Genomic DNA, 20,917 nt, shown 5'->3' with positions numbered 1-20,917 from the left:
AGCTATTGGTATTGCTCATTATTTTTTTATCATTTTTGTATCGCTAAATAAATGGCATTGTCATTAGCTTTTTTTTTGCATATGTGATACCTATTGAATTAGCAGAGAGAGAGTGAGGTAGTGAGATAGAGAAAGAGTGAGGTATTGAAAGAGAGTGAGGTAGTGAGAGAGAGTGAGGTAGATAGAGAGTGAGGTAGTGAAAGAGTGAGGTAGTGAAAGAGTGAGGTAGTGAGAGAGTGAGGTAGTGAGAGTGAGGTAGTGAGGGAGAGGGATGTTGCAAGGTAGTGATATACAAGCATAGAGTGATGTTGTGACCCCCTCACCGTGGACGTGAAAAAAAGATCTTCACTTGTGGCCACTACCTTTGGAGGTACTCCTTTGTGGTGCATACAGCCTCGAAGTAGCTGAGCTGATCATAAGATACATTCATGATTCATCACCTGCTCGTTGCCTGAAAGTGCGGGCAGTGGGGCTCCGCCGCCGGGCAGGAGGGGTGAAGGGCAGAGCTCAGACTCTAAATGTAGCAGGTCTGCAGTGATAAAACTGCTGCACGGGCAGCTGCCGCCAAGTATTATCAGCTGCGAGACATTTTTTCAAGCGTCAATAAATACAAGTATATTACAAAGAATTTGATATAACGTTTCTAATCACGTGGTATAGTTATTTCACAGTTTCATAAATACAGAACTGAAGCACGTTCACAATAAGTTACCACAAAGTCATTGTTGTTGCTCAGTCATCTTCTGCAGCTAACAACCATTGATAAAGCCAACAGTCTGGGCTTGTTTTAATATGTGCAGGCCGGTTCAAGTGCACGCCTGTTCTATTATACATCTGGATGCAATTACAGAAAGAGGCACTGTGACATATGGCCCTATTTCGCGTACCAGTGCATTCTACTCTTAGCACGCACCGCACGCTTATTAAATCATACGTGACTAGGGCGGCATTCTCTGTGGTTTTTACTGATCTGTTTAAAATATTGCATATCATACATCCACGTAACGTTTATTAAATATTTAACGACCGGCATGTGGCACTTTAGAAAGCCTCTCCCTTCGAGGAGCGGTACGGTACAGTATGGCCAACTGTCTCTTGCATATAGCGCACATAGCCCTAGCGCGCTTAGCAACACCATAGGTGAGCAGGCAGGCTGACTCACTTTAGGTTTTAAATGTCCGGTTTTAATATGTTATATGCAAATTTATCTCAATGATTTTCATGCTGCAACGTCGACGCTTGTTTGTAATGATTGTAAGTAATTAAGCAATAAAGAGTTACACAAAAAGAGGCAGCGAAATTCTTGTCAGGCAGCTGAGATTTTTAGCTTACATGTTTAAACTGCGCACTTTATCACATAGGTTACACCCCTTTGAGACTCACCATCCCCCCCGTTTTTTCAACCCACTAAGAGCTCCGAGTATAGGTAGGCAGACCTCCCCTCCCCCCAGGTGAGTGTGAAGAGGGTTCATTACTTGTCCCGTTCCCCGCGCCGAGCAGCGCTTCGCCACCTGCCCAGGTGCTGCACCTTTCATGGCGCTGCCTCTGTCACAGAGTTGTAATCTGTGTTGCTTTAATATGATTACATTATCAGACAATGGTTGAAATTGGCTGATCCTAAATTCCGCCCACTGAGGGACGCGTGCATTTTCCCGGTTGGAACCTCAGACTCTCCCCTGGGATCGGCGATTTCAGGCCCTCGGAGGCTCTTCGCTGTTCTCAAACCCTCATTGCCTGCTTCTATCGGCGGACCCTCACCTTCCCATAGAATTGGAGTCCTCAGACCGGAAAACGGAAAGCGGCGAGAAACACTAGTGAGCGGGCGAGGGGGAGCTGAAGGAAGAGAACGAAGGAGAGATGGAAAGATCGGGAGACGACGACAGCGTGAAAGGAGGGGTAAAGAAGGAAAGAAAACTAGAGGGGCATGAAGAAAGTAAAGACATGAAAGGAAAGAAGGTAAAGGCATGAAAGGGAACGGCGAGAAGGAAGCGTCCTGGGGTGAGACTAGAGTCGGAAAGAAAAAGAGGTGAATGGAGGCAGGGCGAGGAGTGCGCGCTTGGACACTGAAGGACTGGTAATGAATGGCCGGAGGCGGAAAGTGAAGGGAGGGGCGAGTGGAGAACACACGGCTGACTTTGCTAAAGGCGAATGGAAAAAAAAAGAGCAAGGACGAACAAACAGGCAAAATGCCTTACCTATACGCACAACAGCAAGAAGATCCTCACGGCCGGAGGACAGCAAAAAAATGGCGGATGGAAGCTCCGAAACTTTTTCGGATTCGGGGGCGTGTTCCTGCTGTTCTAAAAGGGCGTGGCTAAAAAGTGGAAAGAACAGCAAAAACACGCCCCCGAATCTGAAAAAGACGGAGCCTATTTGGAGGGACGGCTCTCTCCTCCAACGGCGGGCCTCCGTTTAGGAAGCCAGCCAATGGAGGAGAAGCAAAAAGAGAGGCGGGCTAAGGAGCCACTCTAGGAAACATTAAATCTCGACTTCCGGTTCTGCCTTCGGCAGACCGGTAGTCCTCGACCTAAAAACGTAGTTCAGTAGAAAAGTCTCTATTTAGACTAAAGTTTCGAAACCTGATCGTTATCTGCGACCTGATCGTTATCTGCGAGAGCGAAATGTTAAACAGAAGGGGTGGGGCTTAGGTGAGCACGTCTGCCTGTCTCGAGTGCGTGCCTGCCTGTCTCGAGTGCGCGCCTGCCTGTCTCGAGTGCGCGCGCGCCTGCCTCACAGCAAGAATGCTGGCTCTCTATTCCACTTGTAAAGATTTTGAAATCAACTCCTCAACAAAGCGAATTTTTTATTAGAAGGGCAGCCAGTGTTGCATATTTTTCTCACAGCCTCAACGTATCAATAGATATTATAGTTGGAAGCATATTAAAAAGAATATAGCTACGTCGTATCAATAGATATTATAGTTGGAAGCATATTAAAAAGAATATAGCTACGTCAACGAAAAGTATGGTGTGCAAAAAAGTACTTCCATAGAACACATTTGTACAACAAACTGTATATAGTCTAAATTGTGGGTATTGTAATTTTTCGACCGACATTTTGAGGTACTGCTGTGTTGGGATTTACAATAGAAGACAACGTTCCTGAGTTAGAGTTTGGTGAACAGGTCACCCCATCACACAGATAAGGGATACTCCGACCGCCCCATGACAAGTGCCTTAGGGTATAATACACTTCTATGGCAGACGGCATATTCGTCCGGTTTGTGGCAGAATACCTGTCAGCAGTGGGGAAACAAAACTTGTGGGGGCCCCTCTGCAAAGTAAATGGAGCCCCCCCCCCCCCCCCCCCACGCTCCGGACCCAGTCAGGAGCTCTCTGGCCAGGGGCCCAATGCCCACTCACAGTGCCAGAGGTGGCCCACTGGAGCTCGCCCCCACCGTCCATGGACAGTGGTGGCTAATGATACACACTGCTTGTCTGCCAAGCTCAAAACCGAGTATATACATTTGGAAGTAATTATGAAATGATTCTAGGTTTTTCACAGGTTTATCGATCTTATTTTTCTTTTACTTTCGGGCACCTTTCTACTAGTCGGTATCCGTGGACAGTTAGTATTTTTACCATACCATTCAAAAAATTCATCCCAAGGTGCCTGAAAAGTTTCCGAATCATCACACTTTTGGAAAATAATGCTAGTTGCACCACGTCATTAATGGAGGATTCTGTCTTCAGAGGGAGGAGGATGGCCAGTTCTTAAGTGATAACCTTTCAGCAATCATTAGGCCTCTAACCACTCAGTCTTTTTGGAGTTTGCTGCAGGTTTGCATGCTTGGATCAGCGAATACCAAGGGAAGTTAAGTGTATCCACCAGCCTGTGATTTTTGCACAGTCTTCAACCAAGTGAACTAGATTTGCACTGTTTTACATCTCCTGCAGTCTCCTATTTCTGGAGGTGTTGCAAGTTCTTTAATCTCTTAGATCATAAGTGTTCATCTTGCAATAAACACAGTGTAATATTGGAGCACAGTTGAGGCAGCCCTGGACTCTTGCCAGCAGCTGCCAGCCATGCAGCCCGCACCTCAAATCTGACATCAACATTGGCAACCACCTAGTTCGCCTACACAGAGCATCTGCCCTTGATGGGCAACAAGGACTGCCAGGGCCATGTGCCCTGCCAAATCTTTGCTTCTTGTAAAACTCACATATCTGACTTGTTTTTCATCTTCACCTTTGATTTCCCACCAATTTCACCCATTTCTGTCCCAGCATTGTTCTGAATGTACTTAAATAAATGTTTACTGTAAATACGGTTTGCCTGTTTTTTTGTTTTGTGAGCTTTTCATAAACAAAAAAAAAACAGGGCTTGAACTAGTACAATATAACAGCCAACTACCCAATCCCTAGCCATACCAAGTATCCATATATGTAAAACTGTAATGTGAATCCCCCTGAAGCCAGGCAGACACACTTATGATCGTTTGTGAGGTGCATGTCCTAATCAAATGAGAGAAAAAATCATACTGAAGACAAAGGAAGCGAGAAATAAATTGCACAAAGAGAGCCACTCTCTCTGCGATAGGACTATTGTAAGTGGAACTAACCGCCTAATTCTCTGGCTTTGCTTAATTTGTACCAGTGTTTTACAGAGCTCAGCACCAACACTAATGTTTGCAGTCGAGCCGTGATTCAGCACTCTCCTACAGGATTTTGTGCTAAAAAATGCGGAATTTCTCTGAAGCCTAAAAAGGAAGTCATGATCGCTCTCCAGACCTGAAACCACTCTTGCACCAGATCATGGAGGCAGCAAAACATAACAAATAAAAGCATTCGGCCTCTGCATACCATGGCAAGAAAATGAAGAGGTCTTAAGAGCGGACCTTGCTTGTCATCTGAACCAGTCCTTGTTTTGTAGCCTTTTCCTCAGATGCTGGTCCAGCAGCAGGTGCGCTCCTCTGGAGCAGCTGCAACCCTTGTTGGGTATTTTTGACACCTTGTCCGTCAGGACAGTCTCCTAAACTGCCGTGAAGCCATAGCATATTCGGGTTCAGCATTGGTTCCTTCGATCTTCGCACCAGCTCCCTCAATGTCAGTTGCTCCTAAGCTTCCAAAGCCAGACTCTTAAACTCTTCCAAAACCAAAGCTGGTGATGACACAAGCTTATCTCCAGCGGCACCTCTTCTGATGGTGTGTCCGTTTCTGGATTGATACTTCACTCGGCAGATCCCAAGACTAATGCTTTCCCGGAGAAAAAAAGTTCTAACAGTCCTCAGTTATCCAGAGAGGTGTCTGAAGCGAATGAACAAACTTTTTGTTTGAGATTTTGGTGATCTTCAGTTCCCTGTGCAAACACACCAGGATGATGTCAACAGTGATGGGCCAATTTGTGGTCCACTCTTGCCTCTGACACTGATTTACTGCAGACCTTCAAAAAACGGTGAAGCGACAAAGACCTTCCCTGGGCAATGGAGTTTCTGACATTTCTAAATTTCGCTGGTGGGGACCCCGTCATGACGACGGAGTAATTTACTTGGTCACCCTGACGGAGTTAACCATGTCCACCAAAATATAAATGTGGCCCTAAGGGCCTAATGTAGAATTCGACGCACGGGTTATACCGTCACAAGTGTGACGAATATCCCATCCGCTGTATTACAAGTGCATTATATCCAATGGCACTTGTGAATTTCACACACCCTAGAGCAGATGCAAACATCAACAGAAACAAATGCGTCCTGATTGTAAACGTCCAGGTTCTGTACATAGCACTTATTAAATATGCTAACCCAGGTCTTCTGGTTCTATAACAAGGCAATTGGATAATCTGACAATAAATGAGTAAAATAAACAATTAAACTAAGCTGTGTGGTTCTTTTTGGGATGTTGTTTACCCGCTGGCAAGGAGGCTATGAGACGTAATGCTTTTCACTGAGATCTGCTGTGATTTGCAGGTCATGAGTTTGAATGTCAACAAGGCTGTTGCAGCTCTCTATCTTTCCAAGGATGGTAAAATGATTACAGGTAAATTTATAGCACGGACAAATAGCACATGTGGTATATCATATAACATGTCATTATTTTTATAGTTTCAGACCAGGATCTATACGATACTGGGCTACCAAATATTGCCTGCTTGAGTTCATGTTACTAATGTTCACGCTAACCTGATATGCCCTTATGCTTTTGCATATGACCATTTGAGTTTTTCTTGTTGTAAATTCATTTATTGATAAACATTTTATTTTTCAGGGGCTGGAGCTGCGAATTGCAAGATCGCCATAGTTATGGGCTGGACCGGAAATGCCTCTGCATCAAAGTAAGGGCTAAGGAGCCTAGCATAATGAACTCAATGAAAGGAATTGTAAATTCTTGTTGTAAATTTTCATTAAACTAAGCAGCTCCGCTGTATTGTCGAAACCTGATAATGGCATCATCGTCTATACTGGATGCCTAAGGAAGAGATCACAAAACTACAGAGACCGCAAAATTAAGCAGCCAGACTCTGTCGCATCACATGGCATGTGTCTAACATAGGAGCACCACAGTCATGGCACAGGGGGACCGAGGCCCTGGGTACTTACAGGTTTTTGTTCCTTCCTGTACTCCAAAGCAGAACTTGAAATCCAGGAGGATCACCTAGGTGAGATTCAGCTATAAGTTGTTCGGCTGGAGATGAATATAGGTTCTGAGAGCACAACCATAGTACTCCTTGCAACCGTCTATGACTAGCCTTCCACATCTGGCAGTGTTCTGGAAAAGCATTTCTCTTGTTCCTCAAGGTAACAGGGATGCTTCCATTGGAACAAGGATAAGTTCCCATTTCAATGTTAAATGACGTCTGATGAAGACCGATACTGATGTAACCTCCTGGAGGTCGTAGATGCACCATGGTCATAGACCTGGCCTCCTTTGGGAAGGTGAGTGGTTTTCAGTCTTCAGCAGGCTCAGTCAACTGCATCAGCACTATGAAGTGATGTGCAGAACAATCATCAGTTTAAAACGAAAAACAATTCAGTTTGGTTGCAAGGGTGAAGTCTGGAGATACTGCTGAGCTACAAGGAGGCAGCCTCCTGGCTATATCTCAGAACCATCTTCTGCTGGATAAGTGTTTTGTCTACAGATCTGTGTAGGGACAATGTCTACTTCTATGGGATGAGCATACTAGGTAGGTGTTCTTTTACATGTTGACTGTTCCTACGCACTTTATGATTGATGCTAAGTGGCCGCCTGCCATTCATGACTTATTTAGCCAATCAGCTCTAACACAGCTTCTTGAGGCACAGCAGAGCCAGACCATTCAGAAACTCCAAAGTAGGAAACTATCTTAAAAGCTGCCTTTCCCCTGAGGAGTCAGCAAAGACATTGTGCAGATGGGTGCGGGGGGCCGCGTGCTTTTTACTACAGGAACTGCGTTCTATTTATTAAATTCAATAAGTGTCATATTTTTATCTTTTGTACTTTTCAAAGGTTTTTTAAAGTCGTACAATAAAGTTATTATTATTATTATTACATTGTGCAGATGGGTTGTAAGATCTCCGTTTTATAGCAGAATAAAAGTCACATTTTGGACTGGACTGGACTGGGGAACAGTTAAAAGCGAAGGCTGCAAAGAGGGCCTGTTCCCCTGCTGCACCCTGAAGTCAAAATACAACACTTGGCTCTACCTTTCAAAATACATTTGTGGGAGCAGTCCCACTGAATGCCTGACGCAGCTACAGCCCGAACTGCTGAACGGAGTTACACCAAATTTGGCAAAGAGGTAGTCCTCAGTTCAGACTTGTGCCTTTTGCTTAAATGGTGTAAATCCGTTCAGTAGTTCCTGAGAAAATCAAAAATAAAATCATAGATATATCTATGGCCTCGGAAGATCCACGCACACTCCCAGCACCCAGTGCGCACCCTGCCATGCACGAGCTGTATTCTAATTGGCTGTCAACACTCCAGATACCGAGGCACAAGAAACCTATAAAACAAATGCGAAAAGCACAAAAAGGGGGCAGGGTAGAAACACCCTGACCCCCTAGGCCTGCTCAGGGGGTCCCACAAGGACCCCCAGGGCCAAAAAAAGCATTTAAAAAAAATATATATCGGCGAGGTTCGCGCACTTTCGTTTTAAGTTGGGCAATTAATTCCTCTTCAATCCAGAGGTCCCCTAGGGGCCATCTAGCCCACCAGGTACCTCCAGGAAGTGCCACGGAGCTGCGTTGCAGAATGTTGTAAAAAGGGGCGTGGCCTCTGAACACCTCTCTGCAACGCAGCTCCCTGACGCATACTGGAGGTACCTGGTGGGCTAGTTGGCCCCCAGGGGACCGCAGGATTGAAGAGGAATTAATTCCCCAACTTAAAACGCACCACAGGGCGTGTTTGCACACGTCACCTCAGGCCCCGCCCCCTTCCTTTACCATTGTACAAATATTCCTCTAAAATCAGCCGAACTATGAATTCCAATTTACTCACCTGTTATCAGGAGAGAACCCAGTGCTGCATCGTTTAGACCAGCACTGACCCTGAAAAGTAATTCTAAGGGTACTTACCAGTATCTTGTATTTCTTTCCATAGGAATCCATTGTGTGGTTTTCAGCAGAAAAGGTTCTAAGTGTCCATTTTTGAAACGTACAAATATTCCTCTAAAATCATCCGAACTACGAATTACTCACCTGTTATCAGGAGAGAACCCAGTGCTGCATCTTTTAGACCAGCACTGACCCTGAAAAGTAATTTTTAGCGTACTTAACAGTAACTTGTATTTCTTCCATAGGAATCCATTGTGTGCTTTTAAGTGTCTATTTTCACAAACTAAAAATATTCCTAAACAATCGTCTGTATGACTTAAACACATTCTTTCAACTGTTTACAGGAGATTCACCTGTGCTGGATCCAGGATCCACCACTGAGTAAGAAAAAGTAACGACTACTTACCTGCTAAGTGAATTTTCTGCCATAGGATAACATTGGTGATTCTATGTGAAAAATGTTCTAAGTGTCAACTCTTAACATACAATACTAATCCTTAAAAATCACTACTGTAACCAAAACGCTTTTACTCAACTGTTTACAGGAGATGTCCAAGGACTGAATCTAGCATCCAGTCCTGTGGTTAGAAAAGTAATCCATAAAGTAACTAATTGCATTTGACTAGAAATTCACATTGAGCTCAATGTTGCTTTGTGTTTGAAATTGTGTCGCCCATTGCAACAACTGTAACTACTGTACTTAAAAGTCTATTGCCTATTTGCAAAGTATTTAAACTAAAGTAATTCATTCTGAGAAAGTATATTTTGTATTGTAATGTATAATGTAATTAAAAAAATAAAATATCTAAAAATAAACAATTCAAACAATGTAGTAAATCAGTATAAAAAAAATCAGTATAACAATTAATACATTAAAATTTGTCATTTACAAAACCTTTGAAATTCACTGAAAAAACCATAGGTTTCAGGCCTGATATAGTTAGGAATCAGCATTTAAAAAACCTTTGAAATTCACTGAAAAAACCATAGGTTTCAGGCCTGATATAGTTAGGAATTAGCATTTAAAAAACCTTTGAAATTCACTGAAAAAACCATAGGTTTCAGGCCTGATATAGTTAGGAATTAGCATTTAAAAAACCTTAGAAATTCACTGAAAAAGCAATAGGTTTTAGGGGTGTTATAGTTAGCTGGACATTTCACTCGAATAAAACCATTGAAATTCCTCCAATATAGTTAGTTGTACTAACTACATCTCGCGTGCCCGCAATCCACTGCTGATGATGTCACATAATACATCATTCATGACATGGTCAGTGACATCACTGATGTCATCTCAAATTACATCACTGATGACATCATCCACGTGACAATCAGATATACCTCATCATACACTAGTATAACCTTTCATCACTCACTGTAAAATAGAGAGTGCCAGATTTAAAACCATTGACACACCAATACAAGTTTCTAAACACCCACTCAGTGATTCCTAGATCTATACACACATCTAATCACTTACCTATAGATTCACTCATACAAGCTGTCAATGATCAATAGAACACTATCAAATATACTTATACACCTATATCGACATTACACACCAGAACACATCCTAATCACTTATGAAGTCATCCTACTCACTTATGCAAACAATGGATCATACTTACTTTTACTTGGCTATACACTTATAAAAACACCACTTCATATAGATAATAGCTCATACTTAGTGTGTTTTAAAATCACTATTACAACTATACAGTTATCCATACAGTCACTCATACAATCACTGAGTCTTATGTATACTTATTTATATACAAAAACTGACCCATACACTGTCTTTTATTTTTCTAGTTTGTTGGACATGTACCAATGAGACATATATTTGCTCATCGCCACACCCATAAAGATATTCACTCACCCAAACAACTGTTATAACATGTAGTTTCAACTTCATATACCTACTGAATCAACTATTCACACATCTTTGGGCAGTCACACACCCCCCACCAAACCACACACACATTCACTCTCCCATACAAATACTCAGTTAACTAATCAATAAATAATATAGACTTTCATGTAGCTAGTAACCAACTAGTGCAGCAGTTTACACAACTGACAAAGTGATACAGATATTCACACAGTTTAGTCACTATCCAATATATTTAGTGAGACACTATAAATTAGTCAAGTAAACAGTCAATCACACTGCTACTAAATCCTCCATCCAGATATTTATATTTATATATCCACTCATTCTTCAATGCAAATTGCTATAAATATAATACATATTTAAATAACGAACCAAACCCGTTATAGTTAGTTCAGATAACTATAACTCGCGCGCCCGCAATCCACTGCTGATGACGTCACATATTACATCACGCATGATATCACTGATGACATCATCCTTGTGATAGAGTGGCGGTCGCGCGAGTTATAGTTATCTGAACTAACTATAACGGGGGAATTTCATTGGTTTTTTACGAGTGAAATGTCCTGCTAACTATAACATGTGTGAAACCTATGGTTTTTTAAGTGAATTTGCAAGGTTTTTGAAATGCTAATTGCTTTTAGGTGAATTTGTAAGGTTTTTTAAATGCTAAGTTATGTATGTTTTATTATATTTTTTATATATTTCTTTTACACTCGTTTAAAATGTGTCTTTTTTTTTTTTAAGGTTTTTCACCGTGCGCACCCTGCGATTTTTTGGAAAAAAAAATAAAATGTTTTTTTTACCCTTCGGGGTCCTTCAGGGACCCCCTGACAAAGGCTAGGGGGTCAGGAACGCTCTACCCTGCCTCCTTTTCACGTTCTCCACCTTTCTTTTTCCCTGTCACACACACAACGCACAAAATGGCGGCCGACACTTCCTGATTTCGACCGATTCGAACGTTGACTGACATGTAACCACCAATCAGAATTACGCTCGCGCACGTAAGGGTGCGCGCACGGTGCACGCTTATAGATATTTATGTGCTTTTAACTGCAATTTTATCAGGAACTACTGAACAGATTGACACCATATATGCAAAAGGCACATGCCTGACCTGAGGACTACCTCTTTGCCAAATTTCAAGTAATTCTGTTCAGCCGTTCGGGCTGTACCTTCGACTAAAGGTCCTATGGGAAAATGCATGGGGAAAACGCGTTTTGGGACCCCCCTTTTTTCTCAGCCCCCGCTTGACGAATCACCCCGAGACTTTCAGGGTAAGAGCTGAGCGGAGCGCCCCATTAGTTTTGAGAATTTCGCGAGGATTCGTCAACCGGCGCCAAAGTTATTCAAAATAGAATTTTCAGATTTCCTATGGAAACACGGTCCTAACTATAACTATCTACTGGCGACCGCCAGTAGATAATATAGCACCACTCTCAAGCCAAAGTATTTATCAGGGAGAGGGTCAATCTCAAGTAGCAATTCAGAATTCGGCCCTGTGCCGAGGTGTGATACTTTTTCCATGTGTGGTGTCAAAGGACAAACAAATCAAGAATTTCTAAAAATATGTAATATATAGAAAGTGCCTCACGTAAGTGACTACCGTGAACTGGTTGGCTATTACTCACCAACTTGCTCATTTTATTATCATTGACCACTTTCCTATATTGACAGGAGGAACCAACACGATGTCTGAAACTAGTGGGGCTTACTGTGTATGATTTCTCTTTAAACCAAAAAACACTTCCACCTCCTGTCGGTCCTCATCAAGAAAGAAATAAGAATGTTATCTTCCTTACAAAAATATACTTAAATTGATTAAAATACGTCATATTGCACACATCTTCATTCTATGCTTATGTTCACGATTAAAAACAAAATTGCATGTTTAGACTATTCTGTTATGAATGGCCACCATGTTTCATTGCCTCGCAAAATCTTACTGGCAAATTCATCAGCACATGAGGACCAGTATTCACCCAATTGTGCACCAGACCTGCTTTAAAAGAAGTGGACAGACAGCAAGCAGTGAAACATCTACACATCACATAAAGTGGGTCTTCTTAACACACCTCACTCCCCAATTTTATCCTATGTAGCACTGAAATGTAAGATTTACCATACGACCCCCAGGTGAACGCCTAACAGTAGGCCATAGGAAAAGGTTTCTGAGGAAAAGTTGTGGTCGCCAGAAAGAAGTAGACCTAGTCATTTTGGTTATAAACATGTGCACGGGATTATGTTCTGCACCATTTCCAGTAGAAGGCGGAGAGCCGAAACGCGTAGACCATCCTCTACTGTTCGTATTTGCACTATGGTTTAAATAAAGCACTTTTTTGGAATACTTTCTGGACGTGGTGCTGTGATCCTTCGCCGAAAACCAGGAGTGGAACGGAGGTTCGGAGGAAAATCGAATATATATATATGTATTGCTTGAGATTACATATCAGGGTTTGAACTACTCACATCTCCTCCATGTCTAGGCATGATGCAATAAGCCCCAACCATCACATTCGCACAGGTATTCATAATACCCATGACCGGCCCATTTGTTTGTTTTTACACATGGGCCACATAGCAGGAAAGTGACGTCCCCATTAAAATACATATCACCAAACCACCTCTGCACTCAGGTATACCACAATGTAATAAGCCCCGAACACTGCACTCACACAATCAGACACTGCATTGAACACTGGCCCCTGTTCTCATGCTCACAGACTGCATAGTGGGAGCGAAACTTCCCCTTCCAACAAAGTATTAAACTCACCGCTGGTGCTGGCAGACAGCATTCATGACCACAAGACCAGCACCGGCACAGCACTGCAATGTAAAGAGGGGCTATCCAATGTAGCATGTCGTTACAATGCGTCCACTAGACCGTCAAACAAAAAGGACACCATATTGGGTGGATCACAGACCTCCACTAGCGCCAACTTCTGACAAAACACTTATATGATTAAAATTCATACACCAAACTAAAATGTCATGCGGTGGAGAATTTTCAAAATAGCACCACAGTCACAGATTTTTGAAAATTGGGGAAAGAAAAAATCGCCTGGCAAAGAAAAATCACCAGGGGGAAATTACACTTGAATCAAATCAATGACCAGGCGCCATCTTAAGAAGGGCTGCTAAGCACATTCCTTTCCTATATTTATGCAGCACTCCCAATTTTTGTAGAGTACCCACAATATATATGGCCAAACATTCAGAGAGAACGGTCTTCTCAATAGCAGGATGGCATAAAGTTGAAACGTACATCTTCACAGGAGGGACCAAACATGCTCAACGTCATGGGGCGGTTCAAGGTCTGCCACACCAAGGAGATCAAATGTGACCTCAATAAAGAATTAAGAATATTCGAAACCATGTGCAACAGTTACTCAGAATAACACTCTGGGATGCTGCCGTAAGTTTACAAACATTGCATCTCCCACATGAAAAAGGCCTAGAAGGTAAATTAGAGATGTTTCTTTTCCCACTCTTAAGACAAGTATGGACCAGTCTAGTCTTTAAATTAGAGGCCCTTCAGAACGCAAAACGAGGTTGCAGCATATTTATGGGGCCCACATTTAGCACATGCCAATTTTTCTGTATAATTTGACAGATTCAGGTCGAGAGGGGGTCAAAGGTAGAGACAACAGGTATACATGCATCATTAGTTCTCACATGTTTCTCCAAGTGGGCCGTGCAAGGGGTATTCAGTGTCCCTTTCCGAGCCGATTTACACACCCTTTTTGAATAGGCCCGTTTTTTTTAGCAGTTCTGCCAGTATCATGTATTGAGTCACAAAGGTGCCCGATTCAGTACAATTTCTCCTGTATCTAAAACATTGGCCCACAGGAAGATTATCCCTAAGGGCCCTGGGGTGCAAAAAATGAGTAATGCAGAAGAGAATTTTTACCGGTGGATTTTTGATAAACTGCTGTGGTCAATCTTCACCCAGTGGCTGCTCTGTGCAGATCTGAATAGATAGCTGAATCTCTAGTGATGGACCATGTAAAATGGAGACAAAGTTCCAAGCCATTTATCCAGTGTAAGAATGACAACAAGTTTATCCTCTGTGCCGGACCAGATACAGAAAACATCATCTGTATACCGCTTCATAACACACAGTTTGGAGTGGTACATGTTGGTTTTGTGGAAGATGAAGTTCTCCTCAAACATATCAACATAGATACAGGCAAGACCTGGAGCAAACATGATTTTCATACAAGTCCCTGACACTTGTAGGAACACCTGTTCCTTGTATACAAAAATATTCCTGGTTAATGCTAATCTGATACATTTCAATACAAAAGATGGAGGAGCGTCATAACTACTCCTGTGCCGCTAAAGCCCTAGAGGCAGCAACCAAAGTAGCATCTTGAGATGCTACTATACAGCAGTTCAATGTCAAGAGAGACCAAAAATGTTGTGGCTGGGTCATACTCAAGGTCTTCCTATCAGTGGAATCCTGCACACATGCGGGTCGATTAACCGCAGTCTCTCTTAGAAAAAAATCAGCGAATTGGGAAATAGGTTCCAACGGTGACTGAATCCCCGATTCTATGGGACAGCCGAGGGGAGGATGCAGGGGCATTTGGATCTTAGACAAAATATAGAAGGCTGACGCCAGTGGTGGTGGGGTAGTCAGAAAATCAGCCTCCTTGTTGGTTATCCATGTTTTGTCTTTGGCTTCACCAATCATGATCTTATTAATCGCCTGGAAATCAGAAATAGAGACCCTCATTAATGGTATGTAGTTAGTTTTTAAACCTAGCAGTCTTTCAACCTCTGCATCAGTCACTTGTGTTACGCACCACTTTACCCCCCCCCCTCTTATCTGCGGGTTTTATCATTATGTTCTGATTTTCCTGCAAAGATTTTATTGCCAACGATTCAGACCTGAACATATTCTGACAATGCTGTGGCTGAGCACATTGCTCCAATTTGGAAATCTCATCCAGGACTCGTTGCTCAAAGATTGTTATTTCTGGGTCCATTGCAGATGGAGGGGATAAATATCAGATGGTCTATGGAGATCAGTTGAAAAAAGGGATATGGGATCCCTCGGTTCATCCATATAAAAACATATGGAGATGGATTTTGCACATGGTTTCTTGGAACTCAATCCTACAATTAAAACAATCATGTTGTGGCATCGACACAAACCCCAAACCTTTATTAAGGACCTTATTCTAAACCTCTGATAAGACATGATCAGACAAATTCACTACAATCGAGGGTAAACAGGGGGAAGTCCTATTGTGGACTCCTCCTTCTTCTCCGAATTACTCTTGTGGAGTTGTTCTGCCATGGGGGATTCTGTCTGCCTCGACCTCTGCCCCTTCTGCGGCCTCCCCTCCAGTTGCCTCTCTTATCCTGCCCTAAAACAGTTCTTAAGAGATTGCCCAGATCTTCTGCCTGATGATTTTGTGGCGTAAAGTGGACTCTTGTATTAGTTGATGTGGAGGGTTGTTCACCAGATGACTCATCCTCACTACTGGTGTTGTCAAAAGTACAGTTCGATGGTGTACGCCTCTTACTGAACCGGCCCATTTTCTGTTGGTTCTGTGCTGCATTTGATTTGGTTTGGTAGTATTTGTCTTCCACGTAATGGAAAGCTCACACAAGTGAGAAACTTTCAAGGTTCTGCTTGAGTCCCTTTATCTTATGATTAACAATAAAAGCTTTGTACTCATCAAGTCAGCTTGTATGCGGGCCAATTGTTTTTAGCATCTGCAATACTGGAGAAAATGGTAGCCTGGGCCACTAGGTTGCACATCTGTATTTGGTAGAATGGGGAGCACTTTACGGAGCATTCTCAGAATAAAAAAACAAGTTGTTGAGACTGCATTCACTTGCTTTTGCAAGCCAAATCTATTGTCGATTACGAAACCCAAATTTGTGGCAGAGTGTTCCGATACAGGGGAACTTCCCTGTTCTGCCAGCCTCCACGCAGGACTACAGGTAATCAATACAGGGGCCCAAAACTCAAAAGTTCCATCTTATCCCTGTTAAGTTTTAGTGCATTCTTGCAATACCTAATGGGTCACTGAGACCTTACAGGCGTGAACATTGTGTACAGCTTCTGTCTCATCAACACTGTGACTACACTCTGAGTGTCACTGGTGTACTACATAAGAGAGAGGCTGAAATGGTGTATCAGTTTTGCCGAAGGAGAGGTATACAAGGTAAACAATGTAGAACATAAAATTGAGCACAGGTGAACTCCACTGGCCATCAGTTCATTCTTCTAAGAGAAAGCTGTTCTGCTCACTGACTGAATGTTGCAGTTACACTTTTCACCCTAAGTGGGACGGGTATACCCAGATGTGGGTCCCTTGCTCACTGTGCCACTGGATTCAAGCTAGTCTGGTTGATGAAGGGTGACATATCCCAAAACCTGTCCCAGGATTCTTGTGTATGGTCCAGAGAGGACCCTGCTTGGCAGTTCGGTCTGGACTGTTCCCATGAGGCACAGGGTTAAGACTGATTTCCATATGGCTGGGTCCAAACTGGGGTGGCGTAGTGCACAAAAGAACGATGAATTAACCCAGATCCCTTGACTGGGGGAGAATGTTTGAATCATTCAGCATTCCGTCCCTCATTTTTTGCAGTTACACTTTTTGCCCTAAGTGGGACAGGTATGCCCAGACAGTGGGTCCCTTACTCATTGTGCCACTAGATTCAAGCTAGCCTGGCTGTTGAAGGGTGACATACCCCAAAACCAGTCCCAGGGTGCTTTTTCCGGTCCAGGGAGGACCTGGCTTGCCAGTTCGGTCTGGACTGTTCCCATGAGGCACAGGGTCAAGACAGATTTGCATATGGCTGGGTCCAATGGCTGGGTCCAAACTTGTGTGGCGTAGTGGGCAAAAGAACAATAGATTTAACCCAGTTCTCATGACTGGGGGAGAATGTTTGAATCATTCAGCATTCCGTCCATCATTTTTTGCAGTTACACTTTTTGCCCTAAGTGGGACAGGTATGCCCAGACAGTGGGTCCCTTACTCATTGTGCCACTAGATTCAAGCTAGCCTGGCTGTTGAAGGGTGACATACCCCAAAACCAGTCCCAGGGTGCTTTTTCCGGTCCAGGGAGGACCTGGCTTGCCAGTTCGGTCTGGACTGTTCCCATGAGGCACAGGGTCAAGACAGATTTGCATATGGCTGGGTCCAATGGCTGGGTCCAAACTTGTGTGGCGTAGTGGGCAAAAGAACAATAGATTTAACCCAGTTCTCATGACTGGGGGAGAATGTTTGAATCATTCAGCATTCCGTCCATCATTTGTTGCAGTTAGATAGAAAGGAGGCATTTCTTCGATCCTAGTAAATTTCTCCAGAAACGTATGCGATGGGTACTGGGTACCTATATCTTCGAATCTTTGCAGTACTTCAATGGGATCCTTTATTGCTGTGCAAATGTAAGAATATTATTCTAATTGTTCCAATTATGTGTATTGGTTGTAATACCAGGGCCTATCATAATATGAAAATGTATAATTTACTGATAATGGTCTCCAGTTTTGGAAACATTAAGCTGTAAGTAATTGAGTTCCTCCAATCTTCATTTTGTCTTCACCAGATACAAACAGCACAGCATGATGCTAGTACCCCTGGACACACCGGGGGTAAAACTTGTCCGGGGGCTGAAGGTTTTTGGGTTTGAAGGTAAGATCACCCTACTCACAGCCCATCTAGAATGGATTTGCAATATTATCTAAAAGTTCTGATGGTATCAAGCAGTAACACATTGGAAGAACATTTCTGTACAGGCATCACCAGAAGCCCAAGGCAGTGCACGGTTGTCATTTACAGTCAGTGAGTGGCTAATTAAATATGATTATTATAATTTTTTTTTTTAAATATAGTTTGAATTTTTTTTACTCCTCTTCGTAAAAGAATACTGAAGTAGCTAAAAGGCGCCATGTCTGCACAACACAAATATTTCAGAACATATAGACAACCACACACACACTCTCACTCACTCACTCTCTCTACTTGGTTAAGCCTTATTGAATGGTTGACAGTGGTTTTAAAGTTCGGAGTTCACAGAAAAAAATGTCTAACTATGAATTATTTCCACTAGTTCATAATGGCGAATTCAATTGTGGGACATTTAGCTTTACTAAACAAATAGATAAGTAAACCCAGCATTTTGTCTTTCTTTCAGTGCTGTTAACACTTCCACAATGACTATCCCCAGGTGTCAGACTGGATCCGGAAAACTTTTCCTGCAGCAGCACCTCTGCGTGCCAGGGGGCGGCGCCGTCCGGCTCCGCCCTGACGTCGTCCCCGGACATGACGTTAGTGGAGCTATATATGCCCCTCCCGGTGCGCTGACGTCAGTTTTTCTTCTTTTCCGCATTCGAACGCGGAACCTGGGAAACCAGCGGTTCCTTTGCCTGGTTTTTGGGGGTGGAACAGTGTGCAATGCCTTCCGGCTTTAAGGCTTGTGAAGCCTGTGCGCGTCAGTTCATAAATTCTGTAATATAAAAAATACGTAATGAGTAACATGTGTAATACAATCCATTAATCCATCAAGGTTTAGGTGACATTTATAAACCAGTCGCCCTTTGACCTAGTAGTTTGTAAATATCATCAAAGCCCCTCGATGGCAATATGCGCCCATATTACACAGATACTGTTATGTTCTCTCTCTCCCTCTCTCTCTCTCTCTATATCTATCTATCTCTATCTCTCTCTCTCTCTATATATATATATATATATATCACTGATTAAAATAAGATTATAGTAAGTCGGTTAAGCCAATGAAAACAGTAAACACAGAAATTCACCAGTTATATTTAGCGGAGCTAATTATAACGTGTGCCACCGTCATACACTGCTTATGACCTCACATATTACATCACTCATGACATGTTCTATGACATCATTTTTGACATCATTGATGAGAATCTCTTAAGCCTATTGTGGACCCAATGGTTCAGATATACAAATATTTTTGACTCATAATTAAAAAAACAAACTACTGAATGAATTTGTCCCAAATCACAACCAAGATCTAGCTTCCTGCCAAATTTGGTGTAATTTCATTCAGCAGTTTTTGCTGTATCTTTTCTTAAAGAAGTCTATGGAAAATTCATGGGTATTTGGCGTTTTGGGGCACCCCTTTTCTTCTCAGTCCCCGCTTGACGGATTAACCCAAAACTTTCCATGCACAAAGAAGGGAAAAAAGCACTTTCTGGGAAAACAGTGCCAAAGTTATTAGCAAAACACAAACGCATTTCCTATGGGAATGCTGACCTAACTATAACTGCCCAGTGGCAACCGCTACTGGGTAATATATATATAGGTTGTGAGAAAGGCGGCTTGCCGTCGAAATGCGTCGTGGCTGTTCCCTTGTAAATACATTTATTCCTGCTTTATTTTTCACGGAGTCTACACCTGTCATTTTGTTGAAGACAGGACTGGTCGCATATATATATATATATATATATATATATATATATATATATATATATATATATATATATATATATATATAATATATATATATAGATACATACCTTAGACATTCACGAAAAAAACAAAGGTTACAGGACGTTATAGTTAGGTTCAGAATTTACACACACAAAACCATAGAAATTCAGCAGTTATAGTTATCTCAAGTAAGTATAACTCATGCCCTAAGTTAACTATAACTCGCTCCCACGCCATGCACCATTTTCTCATCAATAATTTCACTGCACTAATTATAATGTCCCCGTAACCTTTGTTTTTTGTATGAATTTTACTGTTTTAATATAAAATTACGATTAGACCGATAGGTTCAATTTACAAATATACATTTTCACAAGTTTATAAATACATTTTGTTTACACATTCATTCTTATTATATATTTTAAAACAAATCTTTTTTAAATGAAAGTAAGGTAACTTATGTAGTCATTCTATGAATGCAATGTGCCAAGTTTTTCTTTTTTTTTAAATTCATTTTATGGATCATTCGTGAATCTTCAGACAAATAAGGGGTCCATAGGTTATAGTGCACACATTTAATACTAAAACAACACATTTAATATAAACATATGCTATTGTAATTTCTGTGTGTGGGTGTTTAGTGGCTGTGTGATTGACTGTGCGGGTGGGTGTGTCAATGGCTATATTGGTGTGTGAAAGGCTGTGTGGGTGTGTAAGTGGGAGTAGGAGAAGCTGTGTGGGTGTGTGAGTAGGTGTGTGAGTAGTTTTGTGTTGCTGTTAGGGAGTGAGGGGGTGTGAGTGGGTTTATGAGTGGTTAGTGGGTCTGAATTGGTGTATGAGTAGTTGTATGGGTGAGTGAGTGGTTGTGTATGTGGGTGTGTGAGTGAGTGTGTGAGTAGGTGTGTGGGTCTGTGAGTGGGTGTATTTGTTCATTTTTAATTGGGGTCTGGATCCCGAATCTGCCTGAATCCGTGAGAATCCCGGTGGATCCCCTCCATCAGTCCCATGGGGTCAGGGTACCTCTACCTTGACCCCTTCAATCACTTTTACATTTTATTGTACCCCCTGGGAATCGTGTCCAGATGCACAAAATGGCAGCCGTAACTTTCCTCTCAAGTTACG

The 20,917-nt window shown here is 42.3% G+C and overlaps 2 protein-coding genes across 2 annotated transcripts in view; one reads left to right on the top strand and one right to left on the bottom strand.

The window, feature by feature from the left end:
• Nucleotides 1–2,252, bottom strand: part of ACKR4 (atypical chemokine receptor 4) — a 53,314-nt gene extending 51,062 nt beyond the window's left edge. The window contains exon 1 of the mRNA XM_085630692.1: nucleotides 2,196–2,252. The gene's annotated coding sequence lies outside the window, so the exon portion shown is untranslated. The remainder of the gene's footprint in view (nucleotides 1–2,195) is intronic.
• ACAD11 (acyl-CoA dehydrogenase family member 11) overlaps nucleotides 1–20,917 on the top strand; it is a 366,306-nt gene that overhangs the window by 290,161 nt on the left and 55,228 nt on the right. Inside the window, exons 14-15 of the mRNA XM_085630689.1 lie at nucleotides 6,207–6,273; nucleotides 17,937–18,022. Of these exons, the coding sequence (XP_085486815.1) occupies nucleotides 6,207–6,273; nucleotides 17,937–18,022 (153 nt within the window). The remainder of the gene's footprint in view (nucleotides 1–6,206; nucleotides 6,274–17,936; nucleotides 18,023–20,917) is intronic.

The sequence above is a fragment of the Triturus cristatus genome, chromosome 10 (genome assembly GCF_964204655.1).
Source record: "Triturus cristatus chromosome 10, aTriCri1.1, whole genome shotgun sequence".
Classification (NCBI taxonomy): Eukaryota; Metazoa; Chordata; class Amphibia; order Caudata; family Salamandridae; genus Triturus; species Triturus cristatus.
The sequence above is the reverse complement of the archived record's forward strand: the minus strand, read 5'-3'. Positions and strand labels throughout refer to the sequence as shown.